This window comes from Schistocerca serialis, chromosome 4, assembly GCF_023864345.2.
Source record: "Schistocerca serialis cubense isolate TAMUIC-IGC-003099 chromosome 4, iqSchSeri2.2, whole genome shotgun sequence".
NCBI lineage: Eukaryota > Metazoa > Arthropoda > Insecta > Orthoptera > Acrididae > Schistocerca > Schistocerca serialis.
The window spans coordinates 638,653,257-638,672,350 of NC_064641.1; the positions used below are offsets into that span (position 1 = coordinate 638,653,257).

At 40.8% G+C, this 19,094-nt stretch overlaps 1 protein-coding gene across 1 annotated transcript in view; it reads right to left on the minus strand.

The window, feature by feature from the left end:
• Window positions 1-19,094, minus strand: part of LOC126474653 (fatty acid synthase-like) — a 332,546-nt gene that overhangs the window by 139,639 nt on the left and 173,813 nt on the right. Inside the window, exon 14 of the mRNA XM_050102131.1 lies at window positions 7,423-7,613. Coding sequence (XP_049958088.1) covers window positions 7,423-7,613 — 191 coding nt within the window. The remainder of the gene's footprint in view (window positions 1-7,422; window positions 7,614-19,094) is intronic.

Below are 19,094 nucleotides of genomic sequence, written 5' to 3' on the forward strand. Positions count from 1 at the left end.
CAAACTTTTGGAAACTAAGTATGGAAAAATCAAAAGAGTTTCGCAATTCAAATATTTAGGTGAAACAATCTCAGAGCCTGGTCTAGAAAAAATTGGAAATGAAATTCGTTGTCAAAAGATGGAGACAGCTTTTAGACTTACAAAAGACATCTACAACAAAAAATGTCTCTCGAGGTACTCTAAATTGAGATATTACACTACGGTCATAAAACCAGAGTGCCTTTATGGGGCTGAAACGCTAATTTTAAACAGAAAAAAGGACATTCAAGAAATCCAAAAAAGAGAAAGAAAAGTAATCAGAAAAATTCTAGGTCCAAAATATACTGAAGAAGGAACATACAGGCTAAGAGCAAATAGTGAAATTCAACAATACACCAGCATATATTCGGATATGAAAAAACGCAGATTAAAATTTTATGGGCATATTAAAAGAATGGATGCTACCAGACTAACTAAACAAGTAGTGGAATTCTACGAAAATCGAAGTAAAGCTAAATTTGAGACAATAAAATGGATTGCTGCTATAAAAGAGGACATGAAAGAGGCAGATATAAAACAAGATGAAATTCGAGACAGAAAATTATTTAGACAAAAAATTCATGACTGGGTAGTTGGTCAAGCTGAAAAACCAAAGAAAACTGGAACCACATGGTCTGATGAAAGGAAAAGAGCTCATTCCGAGAGAATGAAAACAATTTGGGCAGAGAGAAAGTCTAAAAGAAAATAAATATATATATATATATATATATATATATATACACACTTATTTTACAATACTATTAATCTAGTAACTAACAGATAAATCCAGAAATATCGATTAAGTTAAGAGCTTCTTAAGACTGTATTTTTTCTGCTCAATAACAAATAAAAGTACTTAAAGAGACAGTAATATTTTAAGATGTACTTAATTTTGATTGCTGTTTGTAAATTTGGTTTCAAGCTAAGTTGGTCGCTTACTTCAGAGCAGATGGGTAAGTAGTGGAGCCACTGTAAACCTAAAGGACGTGAGAGGGGGAAATGTTTTACACTTTATCTTCTAGTACTGACAACTAAGTTTGCCTCATGTTGATCAGCTGTTATGGTATAAATTTTGACACATAACATGGATTAGTGAATGTGCATTACAGAGACAGTCATCTTCAAATGTGGTACTGCTTTGTAGCAAGGGATATATATATTGTAGAAAAAAGTGACATCAAAACAGTTACTAAACATTTCTGGTCATGTATCATATTATGTAATGCATTTAGATATAAGTGCAATTACTGTTATTAAACACTTCATAACCTGCTCACACACACAAAACAACACTTCGTCAAGCAATTACTGTGGCACAACTTTAGGGTTGCTGTGGGTGGCAGCAATCTGAAACAGTTGACACACAGTGTTCCAAACGGTGCAGACTTTTAACAGTACTTTGGGGCCGGTGACCAACAGTTGCATCCTCACTATAGTCAGTCTACTGGGGGCTGATAACATACTGATTTATGTAGGTTACCAATTAATAGTAACATCAGAATATATGCAGCCCGAGATGCTGCCCCACAATATTAGTATTGGCTCTTGAGCAAACCACTGGCTTAAACCATTGATTATTATGCTTGTTCCACCAGAAAATACCACAGGTTTTTAATTGTCTCTTAAACCACTGTTAGGTAATGTAAGTGGAAAATATAAGTAAACTCAACACCAAACTTTCCATGTTCTCAAATTTTATGTTCCCTCATCCTCAGTTTACTTTTAGTCTTGTAGTATACATCTTCGGTGGAATACCCCGCTTTCTGTCATATAGATACAAACACTTGTAAGAGGGATACTGTGGTGTCACCGCCAGACACCACACTTGCTAGGTGGTAGTTTTAAATTGGCCGCGGTCCATTAGTACATGTCGGACCCATGTGTCACCACTGTGTGATCGCTGACCGAGCGCCACCACAAGGCAGGTCTCGAGATACGGGATAGCACTCACCCCAGTTGTACGACGACATTGCTAGCAACTACACTGACGAAGCCTTTCTCTCATTTGCCGAGACACAGTTAGACTAGCCATCAGCTAAGTCAATGGCTATGACCTAGCAAGGCGCCATTAACCATTTTAAGATAGAGTCTCACTTGTATCATCAAGGAATGCTGTACACAAATAATGGATTAAAAGTTAAGTATTATAGCAGCTACATACTTTTATTGTTACCATTTATTACGTATCCTGTTTCAGACCTCTCTCTAGCCTAAGTGAGATTACGCGTGCCTTTCGGCTACTTCAGTGTGGCGTAGCTGTCTTGTTACGTCACCACAGTTGGCGACGAGTCAACGGAAAGGGTCTTGTTCTTTCTAATTGCTTACATTTACTTGTGCCATGGCTTCGCCAGATGTACTGTCCGAATTTTATCGCTTGCAGAATCAGCAGACGCAGGCATTATTGGATGCCCTGGGACAGCTCGTCCAGGGTCTACGTGCACTGCAACACGATGCGGCAGCCGCCGCTTCACCGCTACCGCAGTTGCACCGCCGTTTCGCAAGTTTGACCCAACCCAAGAGACATGGACTGAGTGGTCACGCCAGTTTGGATTTCATCTCGCCGCCTACAGAATTCAAGGTAACGAGCGGCAGCCTCATTTATTGGTGTGTGTAGGGGTGCAAATGTACCGTGTGATAGTGAAATTGTTTCCCCGATGCGACGTAGCAACACTGTCCTATGACGAAATTTTGTTGGCATTGGACGCCTATTTCAAAGAAACAGTCAATGTCGTTGCAAAAAGGTATACGTTCTTTCGTACAAAACGTATGGCCGGTCAAACTAATAGGGAGTGGGTTGCAACATTGCAAGGCCTTACACGGGATTGTGCTTTTGAGTGTGAATGTGGACTCCCTTATTCAGATACAATGGTACGTGATGCAATTGCACAGAACTTTTCTGATGTTCGTATATGGGAACAAATTTTGAAACTAGTTAATCCCTCCCTTCAACAAGTGATAGACATCTTGGATAGACAAGACAAGCTTGACTTTGCTCAGGAATCATTTGAAACTTTGCCAGCCGTGTGTAACATTAACCAGCCCGCCGGGCGCGCTGCGCGGCCCGGTAAACTGCCCTCACGCACGTCCACGCAGCTGCCGCCACGCTCTAAACCAGGTGTGCCGCGCCAGCATACAAATGCAGTGAAATCATGCCCGCGGTGTGCTCCTAGACATTCGCGTGAACATTGCCCGTCACGCCAAGCTATTTGCTTTTTCTGTAATAAGAAAGGACATGTTCAAAGTGTTTGCCAGAAAAAGCTCCGATCAGACAATCATAATCATTCCAGGCCTTTTGCTTTGTGCCGGAATTGAACCAAGGACACTCAGGCTCGTGGACCTTCGCCCATGGACGTTCATGTAGTTAATTCCACTTCGTCCAGTGCCACTTTCTCTAACAGTGACTGTGTTCGTCCCACAAAAAGTGTGCGTCGACGTCGCTGGAAATCACGTCAATTAGCAAGTGATGCTGTACCTGTATCAGTTCAAATTGCACAAGACAGTCGCACTTGTCGCCAGCAGGACAATAAACTTTTTGTAGATTTGGACTTTAATGGCAAGGTCATACCATTCCAGCTCGATACCGGAGCTGCAGTTTCATTGCTCAATCACGACACGTACACACAACTGGGCAAACCTCCGTTGCGTGCCGTAACTGTTAAGCTCACTACATATTCAGGACAGCAGATCCCTGTGTTAGGACAGTGCACTCTTCTTGCAACATACAAGGGACAAACAAGACTTGTGTCATTTTACGTTCTTCGTTCTTCTACTGCAGTGAACTTGTTTGGTTTGGATTTATTTCAGTTGTTTAACATGTCTATAGTAAATCAGGTCCTATCAGTGAATCAGACTGTGCCTTCAGACAGTGTTTCTCGTCTGTGTGAAGAATTTGCAGACATTTTTGCACTGGGCCTTGGTTGCGCTAAGAACTATGAAGCACATTTGGAACTAAAAGTCAACGCGCAACCGAAATTTTTCTGTGCGCGCAATGTTCCCCACGCATTGCGTGATGAGGTCGCAAGAACATTACCCGATTTCGAATCACAAGGTGTGAGTGACTGTGCGCAATGCATCTTCCCTTTCAGCTCCGCTTCATCGCTTACACCGTACAGGTGTTCCGTTTCTCTGGACGACGGAATGCGAATGCGCTGTTCACCAGTTGAAATCGGCGTTGCTTTCTAATACTTGTCTTACGCCATTCGATCCCCAGAAACCCCTTTTGTTGATGGTAGATGCATCGGATTTCGGGATCGGTGCTGTGCTTGCGCACAAAGTTGGCTCGCATGATCGCCCTATTGTCTTTGCGTCCAAATTGCTCTCGTCTGCGCAAAGAAATTACTCACAGATAGAGAAAGAAGCTTTGGCTCTCGTGTTTGGTGTTACTAAGTTCCATGATTTCTTGTATGGTTGTCACTTTACCATCATCACAGACCACAAACCTTTGACATCGCTTTTCATCCGAACAAGCCTGTGCCTCCGCGTACAGCGCAGAAATTTATTCGCTGGTCTATTTTCCTCTCGCAGGAAAGCTACGATATCTTGTATCGGTCCACTGCTACGCACGGAAACGCCGATGCGTTGTCCCGTTTGCCTGTTGCTGAGAATAGAGCATTCGATTCTTCCGAACTTGCTTGCATGTTCATTGATGCGGAAACCGATGAAGTGGTCGAATCGTTTCCGATTGATTTTCGTCGTGTAGCTACAGCCACAGCTGCTGACCCTGGCCTTGCTACCGTTTTGCGTTTTGTTGCTACGCAATGGCCTTTGTCAAAGTCTCGGATCGAGGATCCATTGGTTCGCCGATTTTTTGCTCATAAGGAGAGACTTTTTGTAAGACGTGGTGTTTTGTTGTTGCGTTCTGATAATGATCAGTCCAGAGTCGTGGTCCCACGTTCCTTACAGTCCACTGTTTTACGGCTTCTTCACCAAGGACATTGAGGTATAGTGCGCACGAAACAACTTGCTCGTCAGCACTGTACTTGGTTCGGAATCGATGCTGCGATTACGAATATGTGTTCTTCTTGCATGGCGTGTGCCGAACAACACTCCGCACCGCCGCGGAAAGTCTTTGCATGGCCAAAAGCCACTTCCCCTTGGCAACGCTTGCACAACGATTTTGCTGGTCCATTCTGGAATGCTCGATGGTTGGTTCTGGTAGATGCCTTCAGTAATTTTCCTTTTGTTGTCCGGATGTCTTCCACGACGTCATCTGCCACCATCCAGGCGTTGTCTGCTATCTTTTGCATTGAAGGTCTTCCGCAGACTATTGTTTCCGACAATGGCCCACAATTCATGTCCGCAGAATTTCAGTCATTCTGCCAGGCCAATGGTATTCAACATCTGACATCCGCGCTGTTTTCGCCTCAGTCAAACGGTGCCGCTGAACGATTGGTCCGGACTTTCAAGTCACAGATGTTGAAGTTGAAAGAGTCACATTCTCGGGAGGACACGTTGCTGCTCTTTTTGTCTTCGTATCGCTCTCAGCCCCGAGATGGTCGCTCGCCAGCTGAGTTGCTCCACGGTTGTCCTCATCGAACCTTGATATCTTTGCTGCACCCGCCGCATCAGGTTCCTGTGCAGCGGTAGACTCCTGCTTTTGCTCCAGGCGACGTTGTATTCTATCGCAACTTTCGCGGTTCACGGCGTTGGCTCGCAGGGCGCATTCTTCGCTGCCTCGGCCGCGCGATGTCTTTGGTTTTGGGGGCCTCTGGTGAGGTGCGTCGGCATCTCAATCAGCTGCGCCTCCGTCGTCGCACGGGTTCTGCCGCTCCCCGTCTGCTTTCAGTGATGGTGCCGTCCGGTCAGTGCCCTGGGGACCCATCTACTGGCTCGCATCATCCCCAGGTGTTACCGACGATGCCTTCTATTTTGCCCCATGGCGACGCGCCGCTGCCGCCTCCGCCGCCGCCGCCTGTCCTCCAGCCGGCGCCGCCCGCAGTGGATGCTTCGCTGCAGCCGCCAAGCGCCTACCTGGGTCACGCGCCGCCGATCGCTTCCCGTGACCAGCTGTCCTCCGCCATGGAACTCTTGCCCGCTCCGGACCACATGACGTCATCGCGCGTCGGGTACCCCGACGCAATGGAGGTCGACCCTTCGGCCCCTCCTGTCTCTTTACGGACGCATACACCGCATGTTGTCGTGCACCCTGGACTAGGTTTTCAGGCGTTTCCTAGATCCCCTCGGACCAAATGGCCGGGTGCAGGTGGCACAGCCTCGCCTGTTGTTAGGCTCCCCACCTCATCGCATGCGTCAACATGGGGTCCTCCCCACGGCGGGCAGAAGCCTTATAACACGACCGTTCGCCGATTTGCGGGGGAGGAATGTGGTGTCACCTCCAGACACCACACTTGCTAGGTGGTAGTTTTAAATCGGCCGCGGTCCATTAGTACATGTCGGACCCACGTGTCGCCACTGTGTGATCGCAGACCGAGCGCCACCACAAGGCAGGTCTCGAGATACGGGATAGCACTCGCCCCAGTTGTACGACGACATTGCTAGCGACTAAACTGACGAAGCCTTTCTCTCATTTGCCGAGAGACAGTTAGACTAGCCTTCAGCTAAGTCAATGGCTACGACCTAGCAAGGCGCCATTAACCATTTTAAGATAGAGTCTCACTTGTATCATCAAGGAATGCTGTACACAAATAATGGATTAAAAGTTAAGTATTATAGCAGCTACGTACTTTTCTTGTTACCATTTATTACGTATCCTGTTTCAGACCTCTCTCTAGCCTGAGTGAGATTATGCGTGCCTTTCGGCTACTTCAGTGTGGCGTAGCTGTCTTGTTACGTCACAACAGATACCATTAAAGGCATAAAATTTTAGCCTCCCAAGTAGAAGCCAATTGTCCACAGAATCGGAGATTTTGGCAACATCACTAAATACAAGTACATCAACATAGTTTTTGTTACTTATTTCTAACATAATTTCATTTTTAATGTCACATACCTTTTCGGGTGAGTGTATTACTTACAATCTTTATGAAAGCTTAACTGAGAAAAATTAAAACATTTCATTTTGAAAAATGACACAGTAATCTATTGTAGGCCACTTCATCGAAACATTGTGAAAAGCCTGGATAGAGTAAAATGAGTACCTAATTGGATATTATTTGCTTACTTCATTTTTTCTAAATGGACATCACTAGATCATATGTCATTAAGCAACTCTGTGTTGAGTCACTGACTGATCACAAAGAAGCTTAAAAGTGGTCCTACCAAGATGGTACAATATTTTAATGCCCCACAGGAAACATCATCATAGCCAGAAGAATTGCTGTTTCTTAGTAAAATGATAATTTTAATGTTCTCCTCAGGAGTTGTTCCTTTGAAAACATTTTCTGTTATTGGAATACACAGTGTCCACATCAGTAAAATTTGTTTATATTTGTTCTCCCTACTTACCTGATTTTCTCCCCTCCAGGTTCTTTTCTAAGGCAGTTGACTGAACCCACTACACCATTTGATATCTTATCTTCTGAAATTAGAAGTATATCATGCTCTCCACCTTCTACACACTGCTTCAGGTCCTTCACCCATGAAAACTGCTTGTCACTTGTAATGGTTATTGTCTTCAATTTTGGTCTTGCAGTTTTCTACAAACAATGATAACTAGTACATTTTACTAAATAGGAATACATGCATTTGTAGAAATAACCATCAATGCCAAAAGTAACCAACAAATGTACTTCACTAAACCCAAAAATGTAGATTTTTGGGAGAGTATATTTCTCACAACAGTAAAATGGGTTGCTAGTATACAGGGTGTTACAAAAAACTACAGCCAAACTTTCAGGAAACATTCCTCACACACAAAGAAAGAAAATATGTTATGTGGAGATGTGTCTGGAAATGCTTACTTTCCATGTTAGAGCTCATTTTATTACTTCTCTTCCATTCACATTAATCATGGAATGGAAACACACAGCAACAGAACGTACCAGCGTGACTTCAAACACTTTGTTACAGGAGATGTTCAAAATGTCCTACGTTAGTGAGGATATATGCATCCCCCCTCCATCGCATGGAATCCATGATGTTCTGATGCAGCCCTGGAGAATGGTGTATTGTATCACAGCCGTCCACAATACGAGCATGAAGAGTCTCTACATTTGGTACCGGGGTTGCGTAGACAAGAGCTTTCAAATTCCCCCATAAATGAAAGTCAAGAGGGTTGAGGTCAGGAGAGCATGGAGGCCATGGAATTGGTCCACCTCTACCAATCCATCAGTCACTGAATCTGTTTTTGAGAAGCGTACGAACACTTCAACTGAAATGTGCAGGAGCTCCATTGCGCATGACCCACATGTTGTGTCGTACGTGTAAAGGCACATGTTCTAGCAGTGCAGGCAGAGTATCCCGTATGAAATCATGATAATGTGCTCCATTGAGCGTAGGTGGACGAAACTAAAATGAAATCTAACATGGAAATTAAGCGTTTCCGGACACATGTTCACATAACATCTTTTCTTTATTTGTGAGTGAGGAATGTTTCCTGAAAGTTTGGCCGTACCTTTTTTAACACCCTGTATACATGTACTTTAATCATGTATTTGTAAGTGATAAAAAAATTAATAAAGTGACTGTATATGAAATAAGAAAATATTGGCATAATAACTCAACAACCATGTTGCCATACTGTATATTTATCTTCTGTAGCAATGGCATAAGTATATTCCTAATTTTCATAGAACAATCCTGAATTAGTGAAGATGCAACACTTTTCAATCATTATGTGGTGAACACTTCCTTCAGGTACCACTACAGAGCTTAGTGTACTGAGCAAAACAGTCTCAAAGCTTAGTAAACTACACACTACTTTCAGAGTCTGTCTAAGAACTAGTGTAACTAATTTCCTGGTCATTTGGAAGGAGTGAATGGTTATCTTTATGCTGGGATTAATGGTGGGGGATATCATATGATCTAGGGGACCTGGTTCACTTGCTGCTGAGCCTTTGCAGTGTGTAGATAAAATGTTCCAGAACTGTTTCAGTAAACTTAGGATTAAACTGAATAGCTCTGCAAAGCAAATTGTTAATATGACCTGTGAAACTTACAAGGAGTGAAGAATGACATAATTTTGAGGTACTAGTAAATGAAATAATTCATATGCTTAAATGAGTTGCATCAACAGCCTCATGCTTGTTAACTGCAATGGGCTTACTAAGCTTAAAAAGTTTCTGGTAGTGGTGTACTGATGTAAGATGAGGTGTACTGATGTGAGACAGGCATATTTTGAAGACTATTAATTGATTGTACATGTATTGGACAAACCATAATCTCTTGCTATTAAAATTCTCTTGAAAACCATAAACTAATTGCAGTAAAAGTTACAGCAGTCACAACAGTAGTCTGGATGATTTTAGTCTAAAGTGGAAAATTATATTGACAGTTTCAGCCACAGTATTATTAGAGGCACTATTTTAATAGAAAAGTTGTACAGTAACTACAAAGAACAGGAGGATATTATTTACAATTTTATATGAGAACAAAGAACATACAGATAGCATTGGATTTAGAATGAAAGTACATGTAAAAGTATTGGAGTGTAACAAGTTTTTAAATGTAACCATATGTTTCACTTCTTCCTATTAAACCAATGAAAGGCATTCATGGGAAAACATTCTTTAGATAAGTGTCATAGAAACAACTTCCCACTGTGCATGCGTTTGTGTGACCTATGTCCAGAAACGAGAAGCCTTAGGACAGAGCATTAGTGATAATAATGATAAAAAAATTTCAAGAAATAATGGAAAAAGATACAACATTAATGGGAGCAACCCAAGTAAACAACAAAGAAGATATAGGTGAGCACATGCTGTAGTGTCACCCAATGTAATCACAATATTTGAGAATATTTGAGAAAAAGTAATTTTGTGATTTGGTAAAAACCAAGAGTGTTAATTATGACAACAGATGGGATAAATGAGATTACCTGTCCATATCAACCACATCAACAACAAACATTTACATGTTGAAACAACCATTAGAATGAGTCAAGGAACAATATGCTGAAACTAAGGTTTTGGCATTCTGATTCTGAGCCTACAAGTGCAGCTGCAACTTCCAATGGCAACACAACAGTAAACCATTGTGATGGCAGTGCAGGATCACTTCATAGCATAGCAGCTGGTCAGTTGATTACACAGTGAGCACACAATAGGCTCATTGCTATGACACCAAGCTCATGCAAAAGATATCAGCATAACTGTAGAGCTTGCTGAGCAACCGATTAGGTGAGGTATAAAAAGCCTCAGACTAAGATTCTTTTTACTGATTTGTCTGTGAAGTGCTGTAGATACATGTTCTGTTGCTTCTTTGTGTTAGTATCTAAACAGAATCACAAGATTTCATTGTTCTTGAGTGTATATATAGCTGTTATAACTATATGCCTGTTACCATGCACAAGGTGAAAAACAATGTAGCCAAAATACACATATCAAAAAAAGTTTTGCATCACCTCAGTTACAAGAGTTCTGGAACCTGTACAGAAAATTGGAATAGAGATCAACATAAACATCATTTCCACCCTTTTTAATGCTCATGAAAACCACACATTGCATGTTGTACCACCAAACAGTGAGACCTTGAGAAGTGGTGGTTCAGATTTCTGTACACACCAGTACCTCTAGTACCCAGTAGCATGTCCTCTTGCATTGGTTCATGCCTGTATTCATCATGGCATACTATCCACAAGTTCATCAAGGCACCATTGCTCCAGATTGTCCCACTTCTCAATGGCGATTATGCATAAATCCCCCAGAGTGGTTGATGGATCACATTGTCTGTAAACAATCCTTTTCAATCTATCCCAGGCGTGTTCGATAGTGTTCAGGTCTGGAGAAGTTGCTGGCCACTTTATTCAAGCAATGTCATTATCCTGAGGGAAGTCATTCACAAAATGTGCATGATGGGGGCATTAATTGTTGTCCATGAAGATGAATGCCTCACCAATATGCTGCTGATATGGTTGCATTGTCGATCGGAGGATGGCATTCACATATTGTACAGCTGTTATGGCGCCTTCCATGACCACCAACAGCATACATTGGCCTCACACAATGCCACCCCAAAACAGAAGGAAACCTCCACGTTGCTGCACTTGCTGGACAGGGTGTCTAAGGCGTTCAGCCTAACTGGGTTTCCTTCAAACACGTCTCTGATGATTGTCCGGTCGAATGCATATGCAACACTCATCAGAGAAGAGAACATGATGTCAATCCTGAGCGGTCCATTTGGCATGTTGTTGGGCCCATCTGTACAGTGCTGCATGGTGTCATGGCTGCAAAGACGACTCGCCATTGACATTGGGAGTGAAGCTGCACATCATGTAGTCTATTGCGCACAGTTTGAGTCATAAACGTCGTGTGGCTGCATAAAAAGCATTATTGAACATGGTAGCATTGCTGTCAGGGTTCCTCCGAGTCATAATCTATAGGTAGCGGTCATCCACTGCAGTAGTAGTCCTGGGCGGCCTGAGCGTGGCATGTCATCAACAGTTTCTGTCTCTCTGTATCTCCTCCATGTCCGAAAAACATCACTTCAGTTCACTCAGAGGTGCCTGGAAACTTCCCTCATTGAGAGCCCTTCCTGGCACAAATTAACAAATATCATTACCATCCAGTGATAAAGCAATGCTTCTTCTCCAGTGATTGTCTTTAATTTCGGTAATCTAACAACTGATTTCTGACTACTGAAGCTACTGACATTTCGTTCATCACATAGTTCAAAATCTCTGATTTAGCTTTGATTAACCACTAAATAAATTAGTAATATAGTGCTTCAGATAAGTAAATGAAGATAACAGGTATAAAGAAAATATTTTTGTAACCCTTATACAAACAAAAAAAGTACGCACAGCAGTGTTCGAGGTTAAGCGAGACACTGGGTGGTTACATCCTCTCTATTTTTCATCTTACCATTTATCTCTTTAAACTGGTCTTGAATTTCAGTCAGTTTGAGTCATAAATGTCGTGTGGCTGCATAAAAAGCATTATTGGACATGGTAGCATTGCTGTCAGGGTTCCTCCGAGCCATAATCTATAGGCAGCGGTCATCCACTGCAGTAGTAGTCCTGGGCATCCTGAGTGTGGCATGTCATCAACAGTTTCTGTCTCTCTGTATCTCCTCCATGTCCGAAAAACATCACTCCAGTTCACTCAGAGGTGCCTGGAAACTTCCCTTGTTGAGAGCCCTTCCAGGCACAAATTAACAATGTTGACATGATCGAACCACCGTATTGACCATGTAGGCATGGTTCAACTACAGACAACATGAGCCGTGTAACTCCTCCCTGTTGGAATGCCTAGAACTGATTGGCTGTTGAACCCCCTCTGTCTAATAAGTGCTTATCATGTATGGTTGTTTACATCTTTGGGTGGGTTTAGTGACATCCCTGAACAGTCAAAGGGACTGTGTCTGTGATACAACGTCCACAGTCAACGTCTATCTTCAGGAGTTCTGGGAACCGGGGTGATACAAAACTTTTTTTGATATTTGTATTAGAAAAACTAAAAACAAAAAGTGAGCTGTCCAACTTTGTAAAAATTCAAGCAGAAAAAGTAAATAAATTAGACAAAACATCTAATAATAGAAGTAACCACAGACAAGCATTATATGAGGTAACTATAAAAGTAGACAAAATTTGTAAAATAGAAGAAACATTAAGAAGTTAAAGCTCGAAATGGAAAAACAATATGGTTTAGTCAGGAAATGATCATATAAGCAATAGTTAGATTTCTTATATCTTTTATAGGGTCAGGTTAGACAATATAAGTCATTAAATACAGATGTACTTATGACATTGACAAAATAAGTTGGGTAATTATGTGTGTACATACATTTCACAGGGCTGAAATGATGTGATTGACGTTGACATTTAGACTCACAAATATAACTAAATGATGTATGACACGTGGTTACCCGTTATCTATTGCCTGTCCACAGGGAAGAGTTAGAATCAATTTTTGGGGCCTGTATGAGTGAAGCTGGGACAAGGCTATTCTGTAATTGGGATGGGAATCTGTCTTTTGGGGACTGTCTTCTTTCTTCCTTCAATCATGATGCACCAATACTTACCTTTCACTTCATTCTTCTCCAACAGAAGCACCAGTGCTATCTTTTCTCTTTACATATTCATAGGCTACTTTTGCTATAACCCTTCTCTTATCTATATCACATGGAGTAATTACAATTTGTTTCCACAGGACAAGCTGAGATATTATGAATAAGTTGTGGAGTACCACATATATGATGTACGGACAGATTTCTTTTTGGCACATAGTAGATGAGAAGATCATTTAAATTGTGACAGAATGCACATGTTATTGGTATCAGTTAAATGGAGGATACAGCAAGGTTGCTAATACTGCCCCTAAAGCAAAATGTGATGTACTAACACATATGAGAAAATGGGATAGCAAGGCATGCAAACTGTTTGGCTGATGCTACAATAGATGGCATTAGCATTACACTGATAAAAAAATGCTAATAACTGTTTTAACAAATGAGGAACAAAGTTAGCAAAAAAAACCTCTTGTTATCTCTGATAAGAGTCCACTAGTGCACAAAAGATTTATGTGAAATGCAATAGTTATTGATTTACTACATCTTTTACCATAAAATGGAAGAACTGCATGACAGTTGAGTAAAGGATCTGTATATTGTAATTATTAAAAAGATTAATAACAATCTTATGAAAAGGATGGATTGCTACTCACCATATAGTGGCAATATTGAGTCACAGACTGGCACAACAGAAAGATTGGTAAACAAGTGAGCAGGACACACTGCAATAGATCACAAGCATCACCTATCCTGTCAAAGTCAGGGCAAACTGTGAAAGCAGTCAAATGATCTGCACGCTAAGCTGCAACCACCATAGTGCATTCTATGTGGGCATGACGACCAACAAGCTGTCTATCTGCATGAATGGTCACTGACAAACTGGCCAAAAGACAGCTGGACCACTCAATTGGTAAGCATGGTGCCCAACACAACATTCATTCTTCACTTCGATGACTGCTTCAATCCTGTGCCATCTGTGTTCTTCCTATCAACACCAGCTTTTCTGAACTGTGCATGTGGAAACTATCCTTGCAATGTATACTACGTTCCCAAAAACTCCATAGCCTCTACCATCATTAGTCACTGTCCTTCACCCACCTCGTCCCTTGCTGGCTCCCACTCATGCTGTACACAGCCTTCTGTTCCACCAATGCACCCATGGCCTGTTTACTTCTATCCTTCACTGGTTTCTTCCCACCCCCCCCCCCCCCTCCCCCCTCCCCACCCAGCCTCAGTCTAACCTATCCACTGCACCTAGGTGCTGTAACCCTATTCCCACCACATCCCTGTATGCTCCCACAACCAGGACTTTACTGTCTCCCACCTCCACTCTGCTATCCTTCCCCTCCCTGCCCCTGCCTCCTACTTAGCTCCACCACCCAGATTGCTTCTCCCATCATCAACAATGCAGCTGCTCACAGTCTGGCCTTGGCAGCCAGAGACAGTGGCCATGTGTGTATGAGGTGTCCTTCAGAGATTTTAGCAACTTTTTGTTGTGCCTGACTGTGACTCAACATCTTCACTACATGGAGAATAGCAGTCTATTCTTTTCAATAAGATTGTTATTTTTCCACCTTGAATTTTCCATTATTAAAAAGACTGAATAGAGACTGACAGCAAACTAGAAGGTGTTCCCAACAGGATTTATAAATATATGTTTTAATGTACATAGCGATTATTTGTACACATAAATGAAAGAAAATTAACGAAAATGTATGTCAACCCTCAGTATTTCTGCACAGTTTTTAAGGAAAGCAAAGTGTAACCACGTGAATAATAAAGGACAAAGAAAAATATTATATATTATAATGTAGTAACAAGGAATATGTTATTGGAAAAACAAACCTTAAAGACATGTGTATGAAAGTAAAGCTTTTTATTAAATACTTTAGTAATATATATGTTAGAAACAGCATTATGAGAAGCTTAAGAAAAAGGATACAAACGAAACAAGCAGTTAAGTTTCTAATGTTTTAATTAGCTGCATCAGGTCACTAGGCTATGGACAGACTTTGATTTTGGCAGGTATAAGGGGATTAGTCAGAGACTCTGCATAAGATCGAAAAATTTATAAAATGAGGTGTATCTGGATTTTATGTAGATAGGGGAGAGATGAAGGCTAGGCAAACTCATAGAAGGAATCATCTTATCTGTGCTCAGATGTATCTATGGAAAGAATGACCAGAACCGCTTTTGTATGCAAGAGAAAATGGAGAAACAATTACATAAAAAATAATACAATGTATATACACAATATCCTGCCCAGAGAATAAGGTGTAACCATTGCTAGTACACAGACACGAAGCTGTAAAGTGACTATGAGACTCACTAACAAAGCATTCTCCAAAATAATTCTAAGTACATAGACTTAAATGTGTGATATTCATTCTTTGAATCTTTGGTTCTGAACATATTTGACTGAATTTGTGGAAATGAGAGTGTAAGTCCTTATAGTAAATAATGGTTGAAACCTTTCCAGACTAATCAATTGGAATTACATTTGACTAGAAATAATGTACTAATGGTGGAGTCTGACCAATTATGACAAATGCTTCATGTGGATTTCTTATGATGGTGCAATGATGTATAAGCAAAGTAACTGGCTGTTAATAACAATGCAGCAAAATATGTAATGAGAAAGTCATTTATGAGGGGATCCCATAAGTAGCTGACCCAACAAAGAAAACACAAAAATTTTGGAGGAAAAGTATTTATTTTTCAACATAATCTCCTTTCAGCTCCACACACTTTTCCCAATGATGTTCAGTAAGTTTGGTACCCTTTTTATAATGAGAACTGTCTAACTCCTCAAAAAGCCATTAGCTGCCAACATCACCTCTTCATTTGTTGAAAATCTTTGACCTCCAAGCCATTTTTTCAAGTTTGGGAACAGAAAATAATCCAAGGGGGATAAATCTGGTGAATAGGGTACATGAGGTAGCAATTCAAACTTTAATTCATTCATTTTGCCCAATGTGATAACAACCTGTGAGATGGTGCAATAGGTTTGCATAATACTTGCTGTTGATAGTTTTTCCCTTTTTAAAGAAAGTCAATGAAAATTATCCCACATGCATCCCAAAAAACCAACAGCATCTCCTTTCCTGCAGATGAAATGGTCTTCGTCTTCTTTGGAGTTGGTTCTCCAATTTATGTCCATTGTTTTGATTGTTCTTTTGTCTCAGGAGTGAAGTGGTAGACCCATGTTTCATCCATGGTTATGAAATGGCACAAAAAACCAGGTTTGTTGCTGCAAAACTTCGCTAAACACTCAATTCAAACACATTCATGACACTGTTTTTGTTCAAGTGTGAGCAAACATGGCACAAACCTTGCACACAGTTTTCTCATGTCCAAATTTTCAGATAATATGCAATGTACCACACTTTTTGAAATGCCTACTATGTCTGCTAGCTCGTGCACTTTCAGTCAACGATCATCCAGTATCACTTTGTTGATTTTCATCACTATTTCTGGTGCTGTCACCTCGACCACTGTGATGCTCATCTTGGCAGCTCATACAGCCTCATTTAAAAAAGAGTATCTAATAACAATGACCAATTTTCCCCATTTCCATAAGTTCACTCACAACGTTCACTATTCATGGCTGCCAACAATGACTGGCATCTCTTGGTGAGGCCAGGTACTTTGGGACAACACTTGTACTAGATTTAATAAAGGAAACAATTTAGTGTTTTAATCAATATTTGTTGTTAATCTGAACAACTTACATTAAGAAAGAATGGAGATCTGTGATATCTTTAGGTAAGTATTATAGAGAGAACTTCCCACAGTGCACACATTTGCTTAAGTTATGTACATATGTGGGGAGAGAAATGTGAGCACAGAGCTTCTGTAATGCATGGCAGTGATCATGTGTCTCTATCTGTCATGGAGGGTCACTTATACATTGGCTTTGCAGCTTGGAGATGTCGCAAAAGTATCAGAAAAAGAGTGGCTGTTGACAACATCAACATCCAGAAATAAATAAAGGATGTTCTGTAATCTGTCACATACTTCAGGAGTAACATGCTGAGAGCTGCTGTCATAAGCTTGGCTGTGAAAAAGTGAATAGTAGCTGTACAACTGACATTGTAACTGCTTTATGAGAGAAGCAAAATACAGAAGAGTTCATGAAAACTGGATACATGATATTGTAGCTAAATAGCATAGATGAAAGCTCTCTTACAGTCCTCAACCCTCCGCAGATGGAGAAGAAGTCACACGGTACAATGAATGGCACTGTATAGCAGATCCACTGCATCAACAAAATACAAGAAAGCATCTGTGAGAAAGTAATCAAGGTAAAAGTTATCGCGAAGAGCATCACATGACAGATGATTAGTAAATGAAATTACAATGAAATTCAGATTTTTAGCTGCTTACAGGTGTTGATAAATATTGACAGAGAGAGTTAAAAATGTGTGCCCTGACCGGGACTCGAACCTGGGGTCTCCTGCTTTCATGGCAGGCGGTCTGTCTGACTGAGCCACCAAGGACACAGAGGACAGTGCAACTGCAGGGACTTATCTGTGGCACTCTCCCCGAGAGACCCACACTTCCAAATTACTGTTCACACACTACATTTGTAGTGCCCCTGCCCACTATGCTCATTACTCGTGGCAGTCAATCTTCCAATTCCTGTCGGAGTTCGGGCAATGTGAGGGCATACGCACTGAAGAAGTTTACTGGCCAGTAAGCCTTATATATATGAATGACATGTCAGAAAGAACAGATACCATCTTCTTATGGTGATTAGTGAAGTTTTTAACTCAATTACAACCCATAACTGGAGCTTAAACTATTCAATAGATGAAGGTAACAAATTAAATGTACATCTAACATATACATATATACTCCACAAGACCTGCCCTATTGCATATATGTATGGAACAAAGAAAAATGATTGTCTGTAAGCCACTGTATGAGCTCATTCTTGAACCACCTTATTTGTATGATCCCTGTGCAAGACATATTGAAGAGTCAGCAGGATCATCACACAATTGTCCTTGAACACCAGTTCTCTAAATCTAAGTAAAATGTTTTTGTAAGAAAAACAGTGCTATTTCTATAGATATTCGAATTTAAGTTCTTTGACCATTTTCATTACACTTTTGTATGGGCTGTGCTGATCTTTTACAATCCTAGCAGCACTTCTCTGAACTCATAATTCAATATCTGGTCCTATACCTACCCCATAAGTACTCCAAAAGCTGCTAGTATAATATGGTGTTGATCACATTGGCCTAAAGTATGTGATTTTCCTTACAGAGCCCATGCATTTCCTCAGAATCTTTCATCTAATGTAATTCTTCATTTGATTTGATTATGATTGATTTGACTTGTTCATTCTACTTCATACTGCTTATCCTTCATTTCTTTATCATCATCATCATCATCCATTCAAGATAAGTGTATGTTGAATGAATGGATGGATGGATGGATGGATAAAAAAGCCTATTCTAAACATTTCCAGGCATTACAGTTCTCAGTTATATGCACTGAGGTTGTCCATGTGTATTCCCTAATGTCATTTATGCACCTTCTATCAGAAGCTTTAGAGGGCTGCCTCAACCCCTTTTTAATTTCTTGTAATCCAGCAAAAAACTTCAGTGATTCACATATCACAAATACTAAATTTTTACCTGCAACTACTGTTTTCAAGGTAATGTTTAATAAAGTGACATATGTGTTGACAGGGTGATTCTTTTGAACCCAGGGTGATTCTTTGAGAGATGCTTCTTTTCCTCCAGCAACATTTTAATTATCAAGCTTAAAATGTACTCCAAGATCTTATCACAGATGAATGTTAATATTATTTGTCTTTAAGGAGAATGGGTAGCTATGAGAGATGAAATAGTGAAGGCAGCAGAGGATCAAGAAGGTAAAAAGATTGGATAACACAAGAGATATTCAATTTAATCAATGAAAGGAGAAAATATAAAAATGCAACAATAAAGCAGGTGAAATGGAATACAGATGTCTAAAAAACAAGACTGACGGGAAGTGCA